The following is a 25024-nucleotide window of genomic DNA, read 5'->3' as shown; positions in this document are numbered from 1 at the left end:
AAACAAATTCCTTATAAAAACTATTCAGAATTAATTTTGAAACGAAATTCAACTTGAAAATTAAATTCCCAAAAATTAATTGAAAAATCCCCACTCTGGGGAACTTTCATTTAAACCAATAATTAAAAATTTTAAAGAAATTCATGATAAAAAATAATCAGGATTAGTTTTAAAACAAAAACCAGCTAAAAAATTAAATTCCCAAAATTAAACCAAAAATCCCCGAACTGGGGAACTTTCATTTAAACCAATATTTAAAAATTTTATACAAATTCATTGTAAAAAATATTCAGAATTAATTTTGAAACAAAATCCAACTTGAAAATTAAATTCCCAAAAATTAATTGAAAAATCCCCACTCTGGGGAACTTTCATTTAAGCTAATATTTAAAAATTTTAAAGAAATTCATGATAAACAATAATCAGAATTAGTTTTAAAACAAAATCCAGCTTGAAAATTAAATTCCCAAAATTAAACCAAAAATCCCCGAACTGGGGAACTTTCATTTAACACAATATTTAAAAATTTTATGCAAATTCATTATAAAAATAATTTAAAATTAATTTTGAAACAAAATCCACCTTGAAAATTAAATTCCCAAAAATTAATTGAAAAATCCCCACTCTGGGGAACTTTCATTTAAGTTAATATTTTAAAATTTTAAACAAATTCATGATACAAAATATTCAGAATTAGTTTTAAAACAAAATCCAGCTTGGAAATTAAATTCCCAAAATTAAACCAAAAATCCCCACTCTGGGGAACTTTAATTCAAACCCATAATAAAATATTTTAAAGAAATTCATGATCAAAAATATTCAGAATTAATTTTGAAACAAAATCCACCTTGAAAATTAAATTCCCAAAAATTAATTGAAAAATCCCCACTCTGGGGAACTTTTATTTAAGCTAAGATTTAAAAATTTGAAATAAATTCATGATAAAAAATATTCAGAATTTATTTTAAAACAAAATCCAGCTTGATAATTAAATTCCCAAAATTAAACCTAAAATCCCCCATCTGGGGAACTTTCATTTTAGCCAATATTTAAAAGTTTTAAACAAATTCCTTATAAAAACTATTCAGAATTAATTTTGAAACGAAATTCAACTTGAAAATTAAATTCCCAAAAATTAATTGAAAAATCCCCACTCTGGGGAACTTTCATTTAAACCAATAATTAAAAATTTTAAAGAAATTCATGATAAAAAATAATCAGGATTAGTTTTAAAACAAAAACCAGCTAAAAAATTAAATTCCCAAAATTAAACCAAAAATCCCCGAACTGGGGAACTTTCATTTAAACCAATATTTAAAAATTTTATACAAATTCATTGTAAAAAATATTCAGAATTAATTTTGAAACAAAATCCAACTTGAAAATTAAATTCCCAAAAATTAATTGAAAAATCCCCACTCTGGGGAACTTTCATTTAAGCTAATATTTAAAAATTTAAATCAAGTTCATGATAAAAACTATTCAGAATTAATTTTAAAGCAAAATCCACCTTGAAAATTAAATTCCCAAAATTAAACTAAAAATCCCCACTCTGGGGAACATTCATTTAAACCAACATTTTATATAAATTCAGCAAAAAAAGTATTAAAAATTTATTTTAAGACTAAAATAAGAAATTAAATTTCCAAAATTAAACCAAAAATCCTCAATCTGGGGAACTTGTTGCATATAATCCTTGGTAATCTGGGGAAATACTTTCCTTTTTATCCTTCTTACTTAAAACTTTATTTTATTTAGAAAAAACTTTACATAAATAATATTTTTACACTTGCATTAACTTCAAAACAAAAACAGTCTCTTATATTTAGAAAAATTCGTTAATTTATGACTTAAACTAATTACAGCTAAATGATTTCAATGATATTTGGCTTTTGTTTTCCTCATTTATAACCTGGATACCCCTTCATTAACATAATAATCTGGATTTTCCTGTATTCTATACAATTTTGTGTCAATCAAATGTGTTTCATCATTCAAGGACTCTGATTCTTCGTTAGCTTTCATGGAGATATTGTTATTGAAACGTACTTTTAAATCATTTTTGTCTGTTAAGACCTCAGGAGTTTTGTCTTTTACTTGACTTGACTGCTGCTCTTCGTTTTGACTGTTCAAAGAGTTTTGTCTTATTTCATATTTGTGATTTTGCTTCTGTTCCTCTTGGCTCTCTTTCTCATCCTCTCCTTCTTCCTTGACTTTATTTAAGCTGGGCGAAGCCAAGAAACTGCTTAAGACAATGCCATGCTGATTGGCATACATGGCATAGTCACTGTCATCGATATTATAGCCCAAACTGACACGTCTGACATCGGTTTTAATGGCTAGCAAAGAATTGAAACATTTGCGGAAGGTGGGACGCTCATCGGGCTCTGTCAGCCAACAGGCGGTCATTAAGCTGAAGCTAGAATAATTAAAGAAAATAAATAATTTGCTTTGTTTTAGAGAAACTGTAAAACTCACAATTTATCTGGACAATTATCCGGCTGCTCCAATCTGCCTCCCTCCTTTACAAAATTCAAAACCTCAAAATTATTTCTAGCCGCATAGGGCTGCTGGCCCAAAGTCAATATCTCCCAGCATAAGACTCCAAAAGCCCATACATCTGACTGGGTAGTAAACACTCCATCCACCAGACTTTCGGGAGCCATCCAGCGTACCGGCATTAAGGCTTCTCCCTCCTTGCGGTAATAATCATTTTTGTAAATATCTCGCGCCAAACCAAAGTCTCCTATTTTGACTGTCCTCCTACTGGGCACTCGAGAGGATACCAGACAATTGCGACAGGCCAAATCACGATGCACAAAATGCATATCCTCCAAATAGGCCATGCCCGTAGCCACATCTATGCACATGGACATGAGATCCAACAGCTGTAGGGAGGCCACCGGTTTCTAAAAAAATAAAGAAAATATTTGTCTCCCTTTTTAATATCACTTTATCTTAATTCCTTTCAACTTACTGTGGAATTGGGTCTTGACTCTCTCAGATAACTAAGTAAATCTCCTCCTTCCATATGCTCCATTATTATGGAAATCGATTCGGTATCACAGCACACTCCAATGAGACGTACTATGTTCTCGTGCTTAAAATTACTCATCAGTTGGGCTTCTTGCAGAAGTTCGGCAAATTCACTGGCTCCTTTGCGTAAACTCTGGAAGGAAATTAATCAAGATTAACAGATATTTTACTACAGATTTTTAAACAACATAAGATAAATCTGAATTCAGCTGATTCGCGTCTTATATTCCAAGCTCCTTATATAAGATTCGGATCAGCTAAGGCAACCTAGCAAAATTAGGAATATGAACTGAAAATCGTGAATGTAACAGGAAATGGAGGTTTTTTTAAGGAAAAGGAGAATTTGGTGGATATATATGAGCTGGATTTAAGTCAGTATGAGAGCAAAGATATGCTGGGCACCAAGCTCTTCTCTCTAAAATTTGGCAAACTTTTGAAAAATCTCATAGTCTTTCCCTATTCCCATTCCATAGTGTGGCTGGAATATGATGTGGAAAACAGCAACTGTACCTTACTAGGCAGGAATTTATCAACCTTTTCTCAATTAAAATGCAAAAATAATTTACTTTATAATAATATGTTTGAAGGTTCCCTATTGCCTGACATGGAGTCAGTTAATTTAGTGGACAGCAAGGCAAACTATATGCCTATAAGCTGCAAAGACAGCTTATCACAGATTTAAAGATACCTCTGCAAGAAATTGAGCTTAACTCAAAGTTCCAAAGAGATTCGGGTTATATTTATCAAACCTTTAAGGCCTTTAATAGGCTCAAACATAATCTGGAGTTTACTCAAACTTTAAAGAAGAATTAAGCTGATAAAAGCCTTTAACTATCAGGAGTATCCCAAAAGAGAATGTTTAATAATGGAGTATAATGCTGAAATGGGAGAATTAAATGCCTTAGGAGCAATTATTTGTTTCAGAAGTTTCAGACGAGTTCATGGTTTAGCAGCTAATGAAAAAGAATCCCTATTTAAACACTTTATGCAACTACTCCTGAGAAATCTCCGAATATTCATATAGAACCAACAAATGTTTTTGATCTAGGAAATGCAATATGCTGAAAAGCCTTCAAACTATCAGGAGTATCCCCAAAAGCAACGTTTAATAATGGAGTATAACGGAATTAGGGGAGAATTCAACTTCTTAGATTCATTATTTGTTTCAGAAGTTTCTGAGGAGTACAGAGGTTTTCCAGTTAATGAAAAAATACCCTTTAAGTAGCAAAACTAGAGTAAAGGATCCAGCTGAGTTTGAAAACGTTAACAACCTCGAACACGGTCAACTCGATATTATAGATCTAAAGCCTTTTAGCAACTATTCCTTGGAGATCTCCATCTATTTCTATAACCAATATCCGTAAAAACCTTCAAACTATCAGGAGTATCCCAAAAAGGAAACATTTAATAAAGGAAAAGGAAGAATTTAACACCCTATAGCAACTCAATATTATAGATCTAATGCCTTTTAGCAACTATTCCTTGGAATTCTCCATCTATTTCTATAACCAATATCCGGAAAAACCTTCAAACTATCGGGAGTATCCCAAATAGGAAACGTTTAATAAAGGAAAATGAAGAATTTAACATCATAGATCAATTTTTTTTGAGGAGAAGTCTCAGAGAAGTTTATAGTTTTGCAGCTAATGAAACAGAAACCCTTTGAGAATTCCTAAGAGACTGTAGCAGGTTTGAGTTATAAAATTGGAGTAAAAGGGACCATTAGAATATGAAAAGTATACAATTTGAAACAGATTTAAACCGTTTTAGACACTATTCCTTGGAAATCTCAGTCTCTTCTTAACACAAAGTTATTATTTGAGTTTAAAAATTTGAAGGGTCTCCTTAGAATCTCCATCTATCAATTCAATTCAAATATTCCTTAGAGATCTCCTAGGAAATCTCTGTCTCTTCCTAATAAAAAGTTATTATTTGAGTTTCAAAATTTGAAGAGTCTTCTTAGAATTTGAGAAAGCACCTGGTCAATTCAACTATTCCTTGGAGATCTCCATCTATTTCTGTAACCAATATCCGGAAAAACCTTCAAACTATCAGGAATATTCCAAAAAGGAAAAGTTTAATAAAGGAAAAAGGAAGAATTTAACATCCTAGAGCAATTATTTTTGAGGAGAAGTCTCATAGGAGTTTGTGGTTTTGCAGCTAATGAAATAGAGCCCCTTTGAGATTATCTAAGAGACCATAACAGGTTTAAGTTAAACAATTGGAGTAAAAGGGACCCTTAGAATATGAAAATGTAGACAACCTGTAACAGATTTAAACCGTTTTAGACACTATTCCTTGGAAATCTCAATCTTATCCTAATCAAAAGTTATTATTTGAGTTTCAAAATTTGAAGGGTCTCCTTAGAATTTGAGAAAGCACCTGGTCAATTCAACTAATCCTTGGAGATCTCCTTGGAAATCTCTGTTTCTTCCTAATAAAAAGTTATTATTTGAGTTTCAAAATTTAAAGGGTCTCCTTAGAATCTCCATCTATTTCTATAACCAATATCCGGAAAAATCTTCAAACTAGGAGTATCCCAAAAAGGAAACGTTTAATAAAGGAGTATAATGTTAACAAGGAAGAATTTAACACCCTAAAGCAATCATTCCTTGGAAATCTCTGTCTCTTTCAAATACAAAGTTATTATTTGAGTTTCAAAATATTGAGGAGAGTTTTAGAATTTGAAGAAGTATTCAAGTATGGCACCTGATCAATTCAATTTAGCAGCTACTCCTTGGAAATCTATATTTCTTCCTATTACCAGGAAATGATGTCTTCTTCTTCTGTCCTCTTAACTCCCTGTGGAGCATAGGGCCTCTACAAAAAGGTTTCTAAAATACTGTCTGAACATGAAGTGCTCCCTCCCAGACACATGGAGCTTGCCGCCGAAGCGAGAGGATTTGACAAACGTCTGTGACCTCCTGGGAGACTTATCCTCTGTATTCATGTTATTTGTTTGACTGATTTGTCAGGTTTCCTTCAATGTTTGTAAAGACGAAGAAGATCTTAGTGGAGCCTGACACTCCTTGTTTGACTAAGCACAGGCGTAGGCTTCCTGGAAGCTTATGGGCGCTACCGTTGACCTACAAAGGTTCATCCGCCACCATCCCTTTTGCACTATCCTGCCATAATAGCACAATAATCTGATTCCCCGAATAAGTCAGGTTGGCTCAAACAGATGGAAAAGCTGTAGGTGGACGAAATGCAATATCTGGAATTTATTTTAAGAATCCAAACCAGGCAACGTGTATATTACTAGGATAATTCACTTAGTCCTACTGAAATATCGGAATCATGGAAGAACTTAATGCTGATACGGTCTCCTATCAACTTTGCTGGCAACTATTCCTTGAAAGTATTTTAAATCCCTGTCTCTTCCAAATACAAATTTATTATTTGAGTTTCAAAATATGAAGGAAAGTCTTAAAATTTGAAGAAGTATACAACCTGGCACCTGATCAATTCAATTTAGCAGCTACTACTTGGAAAACTATTTTTCTTCCTATTACCAGGTGGAAGAAATGCAATATCTGGAATTTACTTTAAGAACGCAACCTGGCAACGTGTAGATTACTTAGATAGTACACTTAATCTTACTGAAATTTCAGAATCATGGAAGAACTTAATGCTGATACTGTCTCCTATCAACTTTACTGGCAACTATTCCTTGCAAGTATTCCTTGGAAATCCCTGTCTCTTCCAAATACAAAGGTATTATTTGAGTTTCAAATTTATGAAGGAGAGTCTTAGATTTTGAAGAAATATACAACCTGGCATCTGGTCCATTCAATTTAGCAATCAGTCCTTTGAAATCTCTATTTCTTCCTATTACCAGGAAAAGATATAGGTGGAAGAAATGCAATATCTGGAATTTACTTTAAGAACGGAACCTGGCAACGTGAAATTTCAGAATCATGGTTGAAACCAGAAGAACTTAATGCTGATACGGTATCCTTGGAAATCCCTGACTCTTCCAAATACAAAGCTATTATTTGAGTTTCGAAATTTGAAGGAGACCCTTAGAATTTGAAAAGGTATACAACCTGGCAGCTAGTCTATTGAATATTACAGATTTACTCCTTGGAAATCTCTAATTCCTCCTATTGCCAAGAAAATATTTTGATGGAGGAAATGCAATATCTGGAACTTAGTTTAAGAAGCCAACTTAACAACCTGTAGATTACTTGGATATGACACTTAATCCTACTGAAATTTCAGAATCATGGTTCAAACCCGAAGAACTTAATGCTGATACGGTCTCGTATCATCTTTACAGGAAACTAGTCCTTGGAAATCTCTGTCTCTTCCGAATACAAAGTTCTTATTTGAGTTTCAAAATATGAAGGAGAGTCTTAGAATTTGAAAAGGTATACAACCTGGCACCTGGTTTATTCAATATTACAGATTTACTTCTTGGAAATCTCTCTTTCTTCCTATTGCCAAGAAAATATTTTGATGAAGGAAATGCAATATCTGAAACTTGCTTTAAGAAGCCAACCTGACAACCTGTAGATTACTTGGAAATGAGACTTAGTCCTACTGAAATTTCAGAATCATGGCTGAAACCCGAAGAACTTAATGCAGATACGGCATCCTATCAACTTTGCTGGCAGCTATTCCTTGCAAGTATTCCTTGGAAATCCCTGACCCTTCCAAATACAAAGCTATTATTTGAGTTTGGAAATTTGAAGGAGACCCTTAGAATTTGAAAAGGTATACAACCTGGCACCTAGTCTATTGAATATTACAGATTTACTCCTTGTAAATCTCTAATTCCACCTATTGCCAAGAAAATATTTTGGTGGAGGAAATGCAATATCTGGAACTTAGTTTAAGAAGCCAACCTGGCGACCTGTAGATTACATGGATATGACACTTAGTCCTACTGAAATTTCAGAATCATCTTAATATCATCATTACAGGGAACTAGTCCTTGGAAATCTCTGTCTCTTCCTAATACAAATTTATTATTTGAGTTTCAAAATTTGACTCTTAGAGTCTTAGAAATTGAAGATGTATACAACCTGGCACCTGGTCAATTCAATTTAGCAACTACTCCTTGGAAATCTCTACTTCTTCCTATTGCCAAGATAGTATGTTGATGGAGGAAATGTAATATCTAGAACTTACTTTAAGAAGCCAACCTGACAACATGTAGATTACTTGGATATGACACTTAATCCTACTGAAATTTCAGAATCATGGTTCAAACCCGAAGAACTTAATGCTGATACTGTCTTGTATCATCTTTACAGGAAACTAGTCCTTGAAAATCCCTGACTCTTCCAAATACAAAGCTATTATTTGAGTTTCGAAATTTGAAGAGACCCTTAGCATTTGAAAAGTTATACAACCTGGCACCTGGTCTATTCAATGTTACAGATTTACTCCTTGGAAATCTATATTTCTTCCTATTGCCAAGAAAATATTTTGATGGAGGAAATGCAATATCTGGAACTTGCTTTAAGAAGCCAACCTGACAACCTGTAGATTACATGGATATGATACTTATCCCTATTGAAATTTCAGAATCATGGTTCAAACCCGAAGAACTTAATGCTGATAGCCTAACAACTCTACTGCATGGCTTTAAATTCTTCTTTGAATTCGCCCAAAACTGTAAAGGTATTTTGACAACAGCAATAGTAGTTATTGCAAAAGCAGTGGTTTCCTAACAAGCATAAATCATTATTCTTCTTATTCACTCTCTTACCTTTATGGCCACCTTTTCCATTTCCTCTTGATCCTCATACTTCAGCATGCCCTCGTACACCTCTCCAAACGCTCCACTGCCCAAGAAATTCAACAAAGTAATTTGACTCCAATTAATATGCGGCAACAAAGCAATATCAGCATCACTCAAAGGACCACCCGTATACATGGTCGATGCACTGGCCATAGAAAATGCTCTATTACGTGATGCCAATTGCTGTTGCATAGTTGACAAATTACTCCAAATACTGGGACGACTTTTGGCCAATAATTGTTTGGCTTTTAGGCGACGTTTTTGCACTGCAAGACAATAAATAAAAGCAATAATGTTGCACAAATGAACACAATCTCATTCAATCTTACCTTTACATATGACATAGAGTATTATAACACAGGTGGTTACTATGGCTGCTGGGGCAATAATGGCCAGCACTAATGAGTTGCGTTTTTGTGGTGAGACAAATGGTTCTAAAACACGTTCACTATCCTCACTGTATGGCCCCCAGCCATAGGGTTCATTACGGGCACGCACACGAAACATTAGCAAACGCATGGTATGTAATTCACGTACAATGCAACTTAGTTCGGAGGTATTGCAATAGGATAACCATTTATCTTCCAAGGGCTCTAATTCTTCCACCCAAGGCAGTTGAGCCAGCATGGTAATGGAGGAGGAGTTGGTTATGTTCTGCTGTTGTATGATAATATTACGGCGTATTCTTTTGTGCTGGCGCGCCTGCAAGGCCTCCAGACTGTATTCGGTTATGGCAGCTCCATTATCTTTGGCCGCCTCCCAGAAGACCTTGAAAATCTCTCCCGTTATATGTTCAATTTGTGGTTGACCCGGTCTGCCTGGAGAATCACCCAAAGTCTCATAGATATAATTGTTACTTGGCAATTCCGGCCATATGTAGGACCTAGCCACTGAGGCAAATTGTAGTTTCAAATAAAATTCATATTTAGTTTTGGGTTCCAAATTGGTTACGGTGATATTATCTTTTATATCCGTTATATCTATGCTAAACGGCGTGACCTCAGGATCTTGTGTTAAGGGAGTACATTCCAATATTACCGAATCATAAGCCGCATTGGCCTGCCACAGTAAAGTTAAATTATAGGCTTCTTTTTCCACTAATTGTAAAGCTTCGGGTTCGGGTAAGGTCTTAATTAACAGCTGTTCGGTGCTGTTAAGTTTAGAGGGTTTGGAATAGACTTCCAGCCATATAAGGTACTCCTGCAAAGGCTCCAAATTCATGATGGTAAGCTCAAAGTCCTCCACAATTTTGTGTGAGGTTAAAGAAGAATTTACCGCCTGCCAGTAAAGTTGATAGGAGACCGCCTCAGCATTAAGTTCTTCGGGTTCTAACCAGTTTACCGAGATTTCAGAGGGACTTACTGATTGAGCAGTGAAATTTAAAGGTTTTGAGGGATTACCTTCTTGGGTTCTTAAGGTAAATTCCGGATATTGCATTTCATCAAGCAAAAACTTTTGTTGGTAATAGGAGGAGACAGAGATTTCCAAGGAGTAATTGCTAAAAGGCTTTAAATCGGTAATGTTGAGTTGACCAGGTTTTAGCTTAAATTCCTGCTCAAACTCTTTTGGTCCTTTTACTTTAACTTTGTAACTCAAACCTGGTATAGGCAGTTTACAGTTCTCAAAGGGATTCTTTTTCATTAAGTGCAAAACCATAAACTCCTCTGAAACTTGTGAAACAAATAACTGTTCCAAGGCATTAAATTCTCCCATTTCAGCATTATACTCCATTATTAAACATTCTCTTTTGGGATACTCCTGATAGTTGAAGGCTTTTATTAGCTTTATTTCCTTTAATGATTGTGAAAACTCCAGATTATGTTTGCGCCTATTAAAGGCCTTAACAGTGTGATTGTGTAGAGAATAAATATAACCCGCATCTCTTTGGAACTTGGAGTTAATCTCAATTTCTTGCAGAGGTATCTTTAAGGCTGTGATAAGCTGTCTTTGCAGCTCATAGGCATATAGTTTGCCCTTGCTGTCCACTAAATTAACTGATTCCATATCGGCCAATAGAGAACCTTCAAACATATTGTTGTACAGTAAATGATTTTTGAATTTTAGTTGAGAATAGTCCGATAAATTCCTGCCTTGTAAAGTACAATTGCTTTTTTCCACCTCATATTCCAGCCACACTAAGGAATGGGAATAGGGCAAGACTAGGAGATTTTTCAAAAGTTTGCCAGGGTTTAGAGAGAAGAGCTTGGTGCCCAGCATAACCTTGCCCTCATAATGATTTAAATCCAGCTCATAGATATCCACCAAATTCTCCTTTTCCCCCGTTAACTCAGCCCAATAGACCTTGCGCAATATCCAGTCCACCGTTAAGCCCAAGACTTCAGCTCTCATGCGTGCCAGTTTCAGGGAAGCTGCCCCAGGTTGATAAGACATTAGCTCTACATTTTCATTGACCCAAATCAAACGCTGTTCACCGCTTAACAAAGACAAATGTTCCACCTCGCTGGATGTATAAACCCAGGTTTTGGAGTTATTCAAATCCAAATCCAGTTCCGCTATATATTCGGGTGTGGTGTATAATAATTTGGGTATGGCTTGGGTATCCGGATTAATAAAGTGTGTAAGCAAAGAGGTCTTTTCACCACCCTTGGAACGTGTTAGGGAGAAGGCTTGAACCTGGAACATATAAGACTCTTCCTTTAGCAAATTATAAAACCGAACCTCATGTGTTTTCACACCCAAATCCTCAATATCCTTAACACTATGCAAATCCTCTTTAAGCCAGCAATAGACCTTATAGAAAACCTCCTTTTCCGAGGTAATATTATCGGGAGAATCCCATCTTACCAGGGCGGTAATATTGCTTTCTTTCTGCAAGGGCTCCATGAGCTGATCCACAAAGACTCTTAAATTCTTAGGCTGTTTGGGGGCAGCCGAGGGAGTTTTTAAGGCTACCGTAACTGCAATACCCTGGGACCACAAGCTACAAGGAGTTATGCTAACATTTATCATAATACCTGCCATTTTAAAGTCAGTTAGACGCACTATGGTTTGCTCAACCTCAAAGGTTAGAATGTATTCAGGCTGTTGAGGCCAGTTGCTGATAAGAACTTTATAATAAATGGTATGGTTATCATTAGAGTTTACTGCAGACCATTTTATATTAAAATCATCCCAATAGCCTTCCGTTATATAAACACTTTCCGGATCAATGGCTTCGGGTATAACAGAGAGATCCCTGACATTAATGGAATCATGGCGTAATTCTAAATAATTTACTTTGGCAGTTAAAGGTGTTTGAATGGCTGTGATTTGTTGTATTTGATGCTGATTAGCCACCACCATTTCCTCACCAGATGCCTTCAGCCACATAAAACTTTTCAATTCTGGCCACAAAACAAATGAGTCGCTCAAAATTTGATAGTTTCCAGGTAAATCATACAAATCTTCGGATTTCACAAAATCCAAGGCAGATCTAAAGAGTCTTGTCTTACCCTCCTGATGCTGAACCCACCAATATATATATTCGGCCATAAAATCCAAAGTAAAACCCAAAATGTTTTCACCATTGCCATTATTGTGATAATATTCCAGTTCTTGGGCCGGCAAAACGCCATTAAGTTTTCTTCTCACTAATCTAGAGTCAGTGGTATAGTAGATATAGCCTTTTCCAACATCCAGTTTGATTAATCTGGCTCCAAAAATTGCCAATAGCTCTTTATGTTCTCCCTTTAGGTCGGCTCTTACAATACAATTCTTGCTGATATCAGACCAATAAAGCTTTTCGCCACGCCCATCATAATCCACACTGTACACATTTCTTTGCCAGAAACTACAGGAAATTTCGGGGTTCATTAGGTTTAAACATCTCAAATCAAGTGTGTTTTTATCTATATAATACAGAGAACTGTTGACTTGTTTGAAACTTTGTATATTAACAGCCTCCAAAGCTTTTAGTTGGGCTGGCTCCAACCATTCCTCACTCTGCCACAGACCCTTTTCGCTAGCCCACAAGAAATGATGATTATCCATGGGCCAAGTTCTGGTAATCAACTCCTGAGACCACTCTGTAGTAGTAGAACTCACAGCTTGTCTGTTTAGGCCAGCCAGCAAAGCTCTCACCTTGATTTTATACAAATTATTGGCCTGTAAACGTTCCACCTGGAAATGTGTGGTCTTAATGCTGCGTATATTAAAGGCATTATTACTGGATACATCCAAAATATCCAGCTCGTATTCCCAATTCTGCCAGGCAGCCTTAGTTTGGAATTTCTTCATTAATTGTGGAGTTTGCCAGAAAATGTTGGCCTTATTGGAGGACAAAACAGCCTGTAGATTTTGTGGCTCCTTTAAAGGTTTGGGCAATGGTTGTATAGGATCCTTAAGACCTGGCAACATTAAGGGTATAAGCTTCCAACACCATTCAATTTCCTTGAAAACCAAAACATCCAATTCTTGAGTATCCAAATGTTGCCTTAACAAATGTGAACCATTAGTTAGGATAAGCCAATCTTGTAGCAATTGAAACCACAAAACATCTCCTTTAAAGAGGCTGGCTACCTCTCCAGACTTTAGTTCCTTAAAATGTGTATCATAGGAAAGTTCATAAATTGAACGTTCTTTGGCATTATAAGCATTTAGCAAATAGGCATGATGGTGATTGGAAAAGTGCTCCAGCTCAAAGGGTAAAGTATAGTATCGAACCCTAAGAGATTCCAAATTAATACGGCATAATTCAAATCTTTCATTAGAGGCAAATATCCAGCCATTTAAGGGATCAATTTGTAAATGTTTCAAGGGAATCAAAGTATCCGCAATTAATTCCACCGAAGAGCCATTGAAATCCAAGCGTTTTAACTGCCACATATTAAAGGCAGAAGTCTAAAGCAACCAAAAGAAAAGTTACTTGTAATCCTATATTTTTTTATAGATAAAAACTCACCCCTCCCGCCACATAAAGCTTTTGATTTAGCCAATCCACCGCCAATTTGGAAGGCACAAAACCAGTGTCTTCATCCAGCAAATTCAATTTAGTATAATTGGCCGAATCATCCATAAACAAACTAAAAACAAATAATTTAAATTTAAAAGCTCTTTTAAAAAAGCTTTTCTTTACCCACCTCACCACCGCTCCCTTTTTATCCACCACAAACAAACGTTTCGAATACTGATGCACATCAAAGTCCGTTAAAATCTCCTCACTCTTAAATAGAACCCTACTCTCCACCAAAGGATCCAAAGATTTCATTACAATACTATATTCTCCCGCCATAATCAAAGTATTTAAATCATCCAATTTAAGCTTTGTTTCAAGCAAAGCTTTTGTGGTTACATTAACCGCTGACCAGGGTCCCTCGCCCTCTTCATTAAGCATACTCAATTGAAGAGTATAAGTGGTGGAGGGTAAAAGCTTGGAGAAGATATGGTAAGTTGCATTGGCAGGCAATAATTGTTTAACTTGCTATAGGAGGAAAATAAAGAAATTAAAAAATGTAATTTAAACAAATTTAATTATTAAAGAAAAGCTCACCTTTTCAAATTTCTCATTTGGCATGGTTGGCTGCAATACCAGCTTGTAATGGGTTAAAGGACCATTTGTAAACTTTCCTGGTTGCCAAAAGACCACAAAATGAGAGTCATCCAAAGCCATAGCTTGCGTGATTATGGGTTTTGATATAGGACTGCCCATGGCTGGTGTGGTATAGACCTCGGAGGCTGGTGAATATAAGACATCATATAAATTGTCGCCGAAGGGTAATTCGAAACGGAACTGGAAGAAAAATAATAAATTTCATGATTTAAGATTCTTTGAAAATAGTAGTAAAAATACTACTTTTTGCAAAAAATTTGCAAAATTGTAGAAAAAAATAGTTAAAAAGGACACCAAAAATTTTCTTTAACCCAAACAAATATAAATCGAGGAAAAATTTCAAATTTCTAAGCTTTTTAAAAAAGTAGTAGAAATACTACTTTTTTTCAAAAAATTTTAAAAAGTTTGAAATAACAATATGTATTGATTTATACATAAATTTAATAAATTTCCTCATTTAGAGTTCTTTGAAAATAGTAGTAAAAATACTACTTTTTGCAAAAAATTTACAAAATTGTAGAAAAAATTAGTTAAAAAAGCCAGAAAAAATTTTATTTAAGGCAAACAAATATAAATCAATGAAATAATTTAAAATTTTTAAGCTTTTTAAAAAAGTAGTAGAAATAGTACTTTTTTCAAAAAATTTAAAAAAGTTTGAAATAACATTACCTATTAATTTTTAATTAAAAAAAATAATAAATTTCCTGATTTAAGATTCTTTGAAAATAGTAGTAAAAATACTACTTTTTGCAAAAAAATTGCAAAATTGTACAAAAAATTTGTTAAAAAAGACACCAAAAATTTTCTTTAAGGCAAACAAATATAAATCAAGGAAAAATTTTAAATTTTTAAGCTTTTTAAAAAAGTAGTAGAAATAGTACTTTTTTAAAAAAATTTAAAAAAGTTTGAAATAACAATACCTATTGATTTTTAATTAAAAAATAATAAATTTCCTGATTTAAGAGTCTTTGAAAATAGTAGTAAAAATACTACTTATTATAAAAAATTTGCGAAATTGTAAAAGAAATAAGTTAAAAACGACACCAAAAATTTTCTTTAAATTAAACAAATATAAATCAAGGAAAAAATTTAAAATTTCTAAGCTTTTTAAAAAAGTAGTAGAAATACTACTTTTTTCAAAAAATTAAAATAGTTTGAAATAACAATATCTATTGATTTTTAATTAAAAAACAATAAATTTCCTGATTTAAGATTCTTTGAAAATAGTAGTAAAAATACTACTTTTTGCAAAAAATTTGCAAAATTGTAGAACAAATTAGTTAAAACAAGTAAGAGTGCTATATTCGGCTGTGCCGAATCTTATATACCCTTCACCAAATTATACTTGAAAATTTTAAATATTTTTAGGTAAACAAATTAAATTTTTTTTCCAGTTGTTTTTTGAATTTTTTGGAAAAAAAATTTTTTCGATTGTTATTTTAAATTTTTTTTTTTTAAATTTAAAAATTTTTTTTTTTTTTAAATTTTAAAAAAAAAATTTTTTTTTAAATTTTAAAAAATTTTTTTTTTAAATTTTAAAAAATTTTTTTTTTTAAATTTTAAAATTTTTTTTTTGTTTTTAAAATTTTTTTTTTTTAAAAAAAATTCGGGTTCAAAATTTTTTTTCCCGATTTTGACCCATTGTAGGTCCAACTTACTATGGTCTTATATACGTCGTTGCAAATGTCTTTGAAATATCTATCATTAGATATCCATATTGTCTATTAATGTCTTAGTAATCCAGATATAGGTAAAAAATAGGTCAAAAATAGAGGTTGTCTTGGTTTTTTTCCTCATATCTCAGCCATTTGTGGACCGATTTTGCTGATTTTAAATAGCAAAATTCTCGAAAGCTTGTCTGACAGAATTATTGAAGATTTGGATCCCGAAGATATCTGGGGTCTTCAGAAAACTGATTTCAACAGACAGACAGACGGACAGACAGACAGACAGACAGACGGACATGGCTTAATCGACTCCGCTATCTATAAGGATCCAGAATATATATACTTTATAGGGTCGGAAATGAAAAATGTAGAAATTACAAACGGAATGACAAACTTATATATACCCTTCTCACGAAGGTGAAGGGTATAAAAAGACACCAAAAATTTTCATTAGGCAAACAAATATAAATCAAGGAAAAATTTCAAATTTCTAAGCTTTTTAAAAAAAGTAGTGGAAATACTACTTTTTCAAAAAAATTTAAAAAAGTTTGAAATAACAATATCTATTGATTTTTAATTAAAAAATAATAAATTTCCTGATTTAAGATTCTTTAAAAATAGTAGTAAAAATACTACTTTTTGCAAAAAATTTGCAAAATTGTAGAAAAAATTTGTTAAAAATGACACCAAAAATTTTCCTTAAAGCAAACAAATATAAATCAATGAAAAAATTTAAAATTTCTAAACTTTTTAAAAAAGTAGTAGAAATACTACTTTTTTCAAAAATTTTAAATAGTTTGAAATAACAATATCTATTGATTTTTAATTAAAAAATAATAAATTTCCTGATTTAAGATTCTAATAGTAGTAAAAATACTACTTTTTGCAAAAAAATTTTATAAGGCAAACAAATATGTATAAATCAAGGAAAAATTTCAAATTTTTTAGCTTTTTAAAAAAGTAGTAGAAATACTACTTTTTTAAAAAAAAATAAAAAAGTTTGAAATAACAATATCTATTGATTTATACTTAAAATTTAATATATTTCCTTATTTAAGATTCTTTGAAAATAGTAGTGAAAATACTACTTTTTGCAAAAAATTTGCAAAGTTGTAGATAAAATTAGTTAAAAAAGCCAGCAAAAATTTTCTTTAAGGCAAACAAATATAAATCAAGAAAAAACATTAAATTTCTAAGGTTTTTAAAAAAGTAGTAGAAATACTACTATTTTCGAAAAATTTAAATAGTTTGAAATCACAATATCTATTGATTTTTAATTAAAAAATAATAAATTTCCTGATTTAAGATTCTTTGAAAATAGTAGTAAAAATACTACTTTTTGCAAAAAATTTGCAAAATTGTAGAAAAAATTAGTTAAAAAAGACACCAATAATTTTCTTTAAGGCAAACAAATATAAATCAAGGAAAAATTTCAAATTTCTAAGCTTTTTAAAAAAGTAGTAGAAATACTACTTTTTCAAAAAACTTAAAAAAGTTTGAAATAACAATATGTATTGATTTATAATTAAAAAATAATAAATTTCCAGATTTAAGATTCTTTGAAAATAGTAGTAAAAATACTACTTTTTGCAAAAAATTTGCAAAATTGTAAAAAAAAAATAGTTAAAAAAGCCAGCAAAAATTTTCTTTAAGGCAAACAAATATAAATCAAGGAAAAATTTAAAATTTCTACGCTTTTTAAAAATGTAGTAGAAATAGTACTTTTTTCAAAAAATTTAAAATAGTTTGAAATAACAATATATGTTGCTTTTTAATTAAAAAATAATAAATTTCCTGATTTAAGATTCTTTGAAAATAGTAGTAAAAATACTACTTATTATAAAAAATTTACAAAATTGTAGAAAAAATTAGTTAAAAAAGACACCACAAATTTTCTTTAAAGCTAACAAATATAAATCAAGGAAAAATTTCAAATTTCTAAACTTTTTAAAAAAGTAGTAGAAATACTACTTTTTTTAAAAAATTTAAAATAGTTTGAAATAACAATATCTATTGATTTTTAATTAAAAAATAATAAATTTCCTGATTTAAGATTCTTTGAAAATAGTAGTAAAAATACTACTTTTTGGAAAAAAATTTGCAAAATTGTAGAAAAAATTAGTTAAAAAAGACACCAAAAATTTTCTTTAAAGCAAACAAATATAAATCAACGAAAAATTTAAAATTTCTAAGCTTTTTAAAAAAAGTAGTAGAAATACTACTTTTTTCAAAAAATTAAAATAGTTTGAAATAACAATATGTATTGATTTTTAATTAAAAAATAATAAATTTCCTGATTTAAGATTCTTTGAAAATAGTAGTAAAAATACTACTTTTCTGTCAAAAAGTATTAAAGTTTTAAAAAAAATTTGTTAAAAAAGACACCAAAAATTTTCTTTAAGGAAAACAAATATAAATCAAGGAAAAAATTTCAACTTTTTAAGATTTTTAAAAAAGTAGTAAAAATAGTACTTTTTTCAAAAAATTTTAAAAAGTTTGAAATAACAATATCTATTGATTTATACTTAAAATTTAATAAATTTCCTCATTTAGAGTTTTTTGAAAATAGTAGTAAAAAATACTACTTTTTGCAAAAAATTTGCAAAATTGTAGAAAAAATTAGTTAAAAAAGACAACAACAATTTTCTTTAAGGCAAACAAATATAAATCAAGGAAAATTTTCAAATTTCTAAGCTTTTTAAAAAAGTAGTAGAAATACTACTTTTTTATTTTATCAAAATTAAAGAAAAATATATCTATGTAAAAAATAATTTTAATGAAAATTGCAAAAGCTTTGTAAAGAATTTAATAATTTTGCTTATATTTACACATTTTACGGCTTAAGTCTTGTATTTATTATGAATATTATACTAAAAGCTCTTTTTTATTAAAGCTTAATTCAAAAGCTTTTGCAGAGCTTTAGCAGTAAATTGATAATTAAAACAATTTTAAGATTGAAGTGTCACTTTAGTGAAATAAATGGAGACTATAAACATATAAATAGAATATTAAGAAAATTAAAAGCTTGAAAAAAGCTTTGTAGGAAATTAAAAAAAATTGGTGAAATTATTAAATTTTAGGGCTTCTGTTTATTATGAGAGTTTTTTTTTGGGTAATTCTTCACTGAAATCTATTTTATATTAAAGCTTCATTAAAAAGCTTTTGCTGAGCTTTTTTAAAATTTAATTTAAAAGTGTTTCTATAAGTGGATTTTAATATTAAGGCTTATTGCCTTAATATTAAGAAAGCATTTAATCAACAAATGATAGTCTTACAAAGAAAATTATTAAAAGCTTTTAAAAAGCTTTTGTAAATATTTCATTAATTAGCTGAAATTTTTCAATTGTATAACTTATGTTATAAACTTATTAAAAAAATTCGAATTTAAACTTAAAATTTTATTTTAATGAAAAAGCTTTCGTAAAGCTTTTATTTAAATTTGGCCACAAAATCCATTTTAAGACTGTACTTAGTATAATTTAAGTAAAACAAATAAAAAGGCTTCAAAACTTTTAATTTTAAGCTTTATTTAAAAGCTTTTATACAGCTTTAAACCTGATTTCCTTAAATTCATTAAAATTTTCATATTTTCTGTTTAATTTTCCTTCCTAAGCCCTAAAGCTTTTGCAGTCTTTACAAAATTTATTATCCTCTTAATAACTTAGTGCGTCAAAAATCCTCTTACCTTATATGAGGTGTATGGCATTAAGCCATCCATTATGTCACATTCAAAATTCTCATTACAATTATAGTCGGCTAAATTCCACCATTGTTGTTCTTGTTGTTGTTCTGCCAGCCCATTCTCGGACTCATAGTCATCATCACCCATATTATCATATTTATCGCCTTCATCTTGTTGTTGAAGTGATGATGGCTGGTTTTCTAGTCTTTCATGCTGTTTGGATGGTTGATGTTGTTTCTGTCCGCCACTACTATTGATGTCTGGGGTGTCATTAACAGTTAAAGCTGCTGCTGATGATGGTGATGCTGATGCTGATGGCGCAGCTCTTAACACATATTGGTATTGTATATTAAATGGTCTGCTGGCCAAATACAGTGCTGGCAAAATGGATGTTGTTGCTGTAGTTATGGGCCATTTAAGTGTCAATGTGTTCAAAGTTTCATTATCATGCAACAGCTGCGGTTGAAGTGAAGCACTTGTAGACATGGCCTTTGACTTTGTATCAGCAGTAGTTGTATATGTTGCTAACAAACGTTCAACATGTAAACGTTGCAAATGCCAATACTGCCTTTGGGTGGTTTCACAAGCGGAAATACACGGTAAATCAAAAGGATAAAATTGCGTTGAGGACTGTGGGTAAAGTGAAAAGAAGTGGAACATAGAAGAAACAAAAGAAATGGTTGTGTGTGAGAACAAATATTGGCATTTTTTTTGTTAGTTGTTAACAACAAAACAGGGCTTAAATTAAAAATGAAAGCAGAACAGGGACATACATAACAACACAGAGATGTCACATTTTAAAAAATACATACTAAAAATACTACTTTTTGCCATAAAGTATTAAAATTATAGAAAAAAATTTTCAAAACAAACACAAAACAATTTTTAAAAATGCATACAAGCCAAAATTTTGAATTTGGAAGCTTTTTTAAAAAGTAGTAGAAATACTACTATTTTAAAAATGTTCTTAAAATACACTAAATAAAACAGTTTTATTAAATTATAATTAAAACAGAAAAATTTCCAAATAAAATATTGTTTCAAAAAGTACTAAAAATACTACTTTTTGGCAAAAAGTATTAAAATTATCAAAAAAAGTAATTAAAAAAGATATCAAAAATTTTGTATAATGCAAACAAATTGAAATCATAAAGAAAATTTCAATTTTAAAGTATTTTAAAAAAGTAGTAGAAATACTACTTTTTTCAAAAGTTGTTAAAAGGTACGAAATAAAAAATTTACTTGAATTAAAATTAAAACAGAAAAAGTTTGCAATAACATTTTGTGTCAAAAAGTACTAAAAATACTGCTTTTTTATCAAAAAGTATAAATTTATAGAAAAAATTTTTAAAAAAGACACCAAAAATTTTCTTTACAGCAAACAAATATACATCAATGAAAAAATTTAAAATTTCTAAGCTTTTTAAAAAAGTAGTAGAAATACTACTTTTTTCAAAAAATTTAAAAAAGTTTTAAATAACAATATATATTGATTTTTAATTAAAAAATAATAAATTTCCTGATTTAAGATTCTTTGAAAATAGTAGTAAAAATACTACTTTTTGCAAAAAAATTGCAAAATTGTAAAAAAAATTAGTTAAAAAAGACACTAAAAATTTTCTTTAAGGCAAATAAATATAAATCAAGGAAAAATTTCAAATTTCTAAGCTTTTTAAAAAAGTAGTAGAAATACTACTTTTTTCCAAAAATTTAAAAAAGTTTGAAATAACAATAACTATTGATTTTTAATTAAAAAATAATAAATTTCCTGATTTAAGTTTCTTTGAAAATAGTAGTAAAAATACTACTTTTTGCAAAAAATTTTAGAAAAAAATAGTTAAAAAAGACACCAAAAATTTTCTTTAAGGCAAACAAATATAAATCAAGGAAAAATTTCAAATTTCTAAGCTTTTTAAAAAAGTAGTAGAAATACTACTTTTTTCAAAAAATTTAAAATAGTTTGAAATAACAATACCTATTGATTTTTAATTAAAAAATAATAAATTTCCTGATTTAAGATTCTTTGAAAATAGTAGTAAAACTACTACTTTTTGTAAAAAATTTCCAAAATTGTAGAAAAAATTTGTTAAAAAAGACACCAAAAGTTTTCTTTAAGGCAAACAAATATAAATCAAGGAAAAATTTCAAATTTCTAAGCTTTTTAAAAAAGTAGTAGAAATACTACTTTTTTCAAAAAATTTAAAGAAGTTTGAAATAACAATATCTATTGATTTTTAACTAAAAAATAATAAATTTTCTGATTTAAGATTCTTTGAAAATAGTAGTAAAAATACTACTTTTTGCAAAAAGTTGCAAAATTGTAGAAAAAAATAACTAAAAAAGACACCAAAAATTTTCTTTAAGGCAAACAAATATAAATCAAGGAAAAATTTCAAATTTCTAAGCTTTTTAAAAAAGTAGTAGAAATACTACTTTTTTCAAAAAATTTAAAAAAGTTTGAAATAATAATATCTATTGATTTTTAATTAAAAAATAATAAATTTGCTGATTTAAGATTCTTTGAAAATAGTAGTAAAAATACTACTTTTTGCCAAAAATTTGCAAAATTGTAGAAAAAATTAGTTAAAAAAGTCACCAAAAATGTTCTTTAAGGCAAACAAATATAAATCAAAGAAAAATTTAAAATTTCTAAGCTTTTTAAAAAAGTAGTAGAAATACTACTTTTTTAAAAAGTTGTAAAATTATAGAAAAAATTATTTCGAAAAGATACCAACAATTTTTAAAACAGAAACTAATTTAAATTATAAAATAATTTTCAATTTCAAAGCTTTTTAAAAAAGTAGTAGAAATACTACTATTTTAAAAACAGCTGTTTTCTTAAAAAAATTGTGGGAATTTCATTTCTTATTAAAAAACTTACCATATTCAAACCTTCTGCACTTATTTTCATACATAAGTACATAAATTCTTCTACTTACACAAATACAAAGTGTGAATACTTACACATGCTTCCTGGCATGGTTCAAATTCTTTCAAGGCATGCCACCACAGTTCACAACCCTTAAAACACTGTAAAATGAGAAACAAACAAGAAATGGAACAACAAAAATTATATAAAAACAGATCAGATAAAAAGTTATTTGTTAATTTTTTTTAAAAAAAAACAAAGGAGCAAAACTTTAAAACAAAAAAATATAAGAATGAAGGAGCACAACAGCTAGAAAAAAAGTTTCAAAAGAAATGTATTGAATTTTGTGGTTGTTAATTGTTTAACACAAATAAATATTCTCACCATTAGTTTTCTTCTGTTTTGCGAGTCTCTCTAAAACCAGTTAAGAGCTGCTTGGTTAGACCAACAGACAAAAGAAACAAGAGCCCATTAAGGGTATTAAATTTCTTTGGTTAGGGGTTTTTTTGCTCACATGTGACCCTCATTCTTTGAGGTATTTAACTTTTTTTTTCATCTCCTTCTTACCAAATATTTTTTTGTTTGCAATTCTAACTTTAATTCATTGTCTGACGTCAAGGTGTCTAGTGTTATTTCATTGTGTTAATACTACTTGTGCTTGCAACATGTTCATTTCATTTAGGTTGCCGTCTCGAATTTCATGAGTAAAAAGTCCTTGTGACACAAAATATCGGTTTTTTGTCTGTTCTTTATGTTTTTATTTAATTTTTTTTTTTTTGTTTTTTGATGTGTGTAATAAAATGTAATGACTTCATTGTGAAATTTTATTAAAGTCATTGGCAATGGAATTTTAGTTTTGTTAAAAAAAACATCTACAAATAAAAACCTTGTGGGAAAATGTTGTAAAATGTACTTAAGTTACAAAATAGCTTAAATTAAAAAAAAAAATCTTGGAAAAATTTAAATTTAAAAGACTTTTTAAATTAAAACTCAAAATACTACTATTTTCATAATGTTTTAAAATAGTAGTATTTCTACTACTTTTTTTTAAAACGTGTTAAAATGATTTTAAATCTTATAAAAAATATAAATAAGACTTAAAATACATTATTTCCATATTTAAGCATTTTCAAAAAAGTACTAAAAATACTACTTTTAAGCAAAAAATTCTTAAATTATGGAAAAATTTAAAAAAAAAACTCAATAAAAAATTATATTTAAGCAAACATATTTAAATCATGGAAAAAATTAAAATTTCTAAGCTATTTAAAAATAGTAGTAGAAATACTACTTTTTCAAAAATATTTCTAAAAGTAAAAAAAAAATAAGTTTCTTTATAATAGAAGTAAAAGAAAAAAATTCCAAAATAAATTTTTTCAAAAATAGTACCAAAAATACTACTTTTTACAAAAAAAATTATGTAAATTATGGAAAAAATTTACTTTAAAAGGCACTAAAAATTTAGGTTTAAGTTAACAATTATAAATCATGAAAAATATTTAATTTTAAAGCTTTTTAAAAATAATATTTCTACTACTACTTTTTTAAAAAATTTTATAAAAGCTACCAAATAGAAAATTTTTTTAAACTTTAATAAAGAGAAAAATGTTCACATAACTGTTTCCAAAAAAAAAAAGTACTAAACTACTACTTTTTGCCAAAAAGTATTTATGTTATGGAAAAAAAGTTCTTTAAAAAGCACCAACAATTTTATTTTAATTTAACAATTATAAATCATGAAAAATTTTTAATTTTAAAGCTATTTGAAAATAGTAGTAGAAATACTACTTTTTTAAAAAAGTTTCTAAAAGTTACAAAATAGAAAATTATTTTAAACTTAAAATAAAGAGAAAATTTTTCACATAACTGTTACCAAAAAAAAGTACTAAAAAAACTACTTTTTGGAAAAAAATATTTAAGTTACCGAAAAAAAGTACTTTAAAAAGCAGCAAAAATTTTAGTTTAAGCTAACATTTATAAATCATGAAAAATTTTCAATTTTAAAGCATTTTGAAAATAGTAGTAGAAATACTACTTTTTTAAAAAAGTTTTTAAAAGTTCTAAAATAGAACATTATTTTAAACATTAAATAAAGAAAAAAATTTTCACATAACAGTTTCCAAAAAAAAGGTACTAAAAATACTACTTTTTGCCAAAAATTATTTATATTATGGAAAAAAAGTACTTTAAAAAGCATCAATAATTTTAGTTTAAGCCAACAATTATAAATCATGAACAATTTTCAATTTTAAAGCTTTTTGAAAATAGTAGTAGAAATACTACTGTTTTAAAAAAGTTTCTAAAAGTTACAAAAAAGAACATTTTTTCAAAACTAAAATAAAGAGATAAATTTTCACATAAAAGGTTCCAAAAAAAAGGTACTAAAAATACTACTTTTTGCCAAAAATTATTTATGTTATGGAAAAAAAGTACTTTAAAAAGCACCAACAATTTTAGTTTAAGCTAAAAAAAT

General features: G+C 29.4%; 1 protein-coding gene across 1 annotated transcript in view; it reads right to left on the bottom strand.

Moving 5' to 3' along the window:
- Positions 1-1794: 1794 nt before the first annotated feature.
- sev (sevenless) overlaps positions 1795-25024 on the bottom strand; it is a 40251-nt gene continuing 17021 nt past the window's right edge. The window contains exons 4-13 of the mRNA XM_065508086.1: positions 22647-22712; positions 19686-20312; positions 14274-14513; positions 13864-14204; positions 13686-13806; positions 9115-13624; positions 8753-9051; positions 2978-3169; positions 2479-2909; positions 1795-2419 (exon numbers count right to left, since the gene is read on the bottom strand). Coding sequence (XP_065364158.1) covers positions 1906-2419; positions 2479-2909; positions 2978-3169; positions 8753-9051; positions 9115-13624; positions 13686-13806; positions 13864-14204; positions 14274-14513; positions 19686-20312; positions 22647-22712 — 7341 coding nt within the window. The 3' untranslated portion in view covers positions 1795-1905. The remainder of the gene's footprint in view (positions 2420-2478; positions 2910-2977; positions 3170-8752; positions 9052-9114; positions 13625-13685; positions 13807-13863; positions 14205-14273; positions 14514-19685; positions 20313-22646; positions 22713-25024) is intronic.

This window comes from Calliphora vicina, chromosome 4 (genome assembly GCF_958450345.1).
Source record: "Calliphora vicina chromosome 4, idCalVici1.1, whole genome shotgun sequence".
Lineage (NCBI taxonomy): Eukaryota > Metazoa > Arthropoda > Insecta > Diptera > Calliphoridae > Calliphora > Calliphora vicina.
This window is presented reverse-complemented; position numbering and strand designations above follow the sequence as displayed.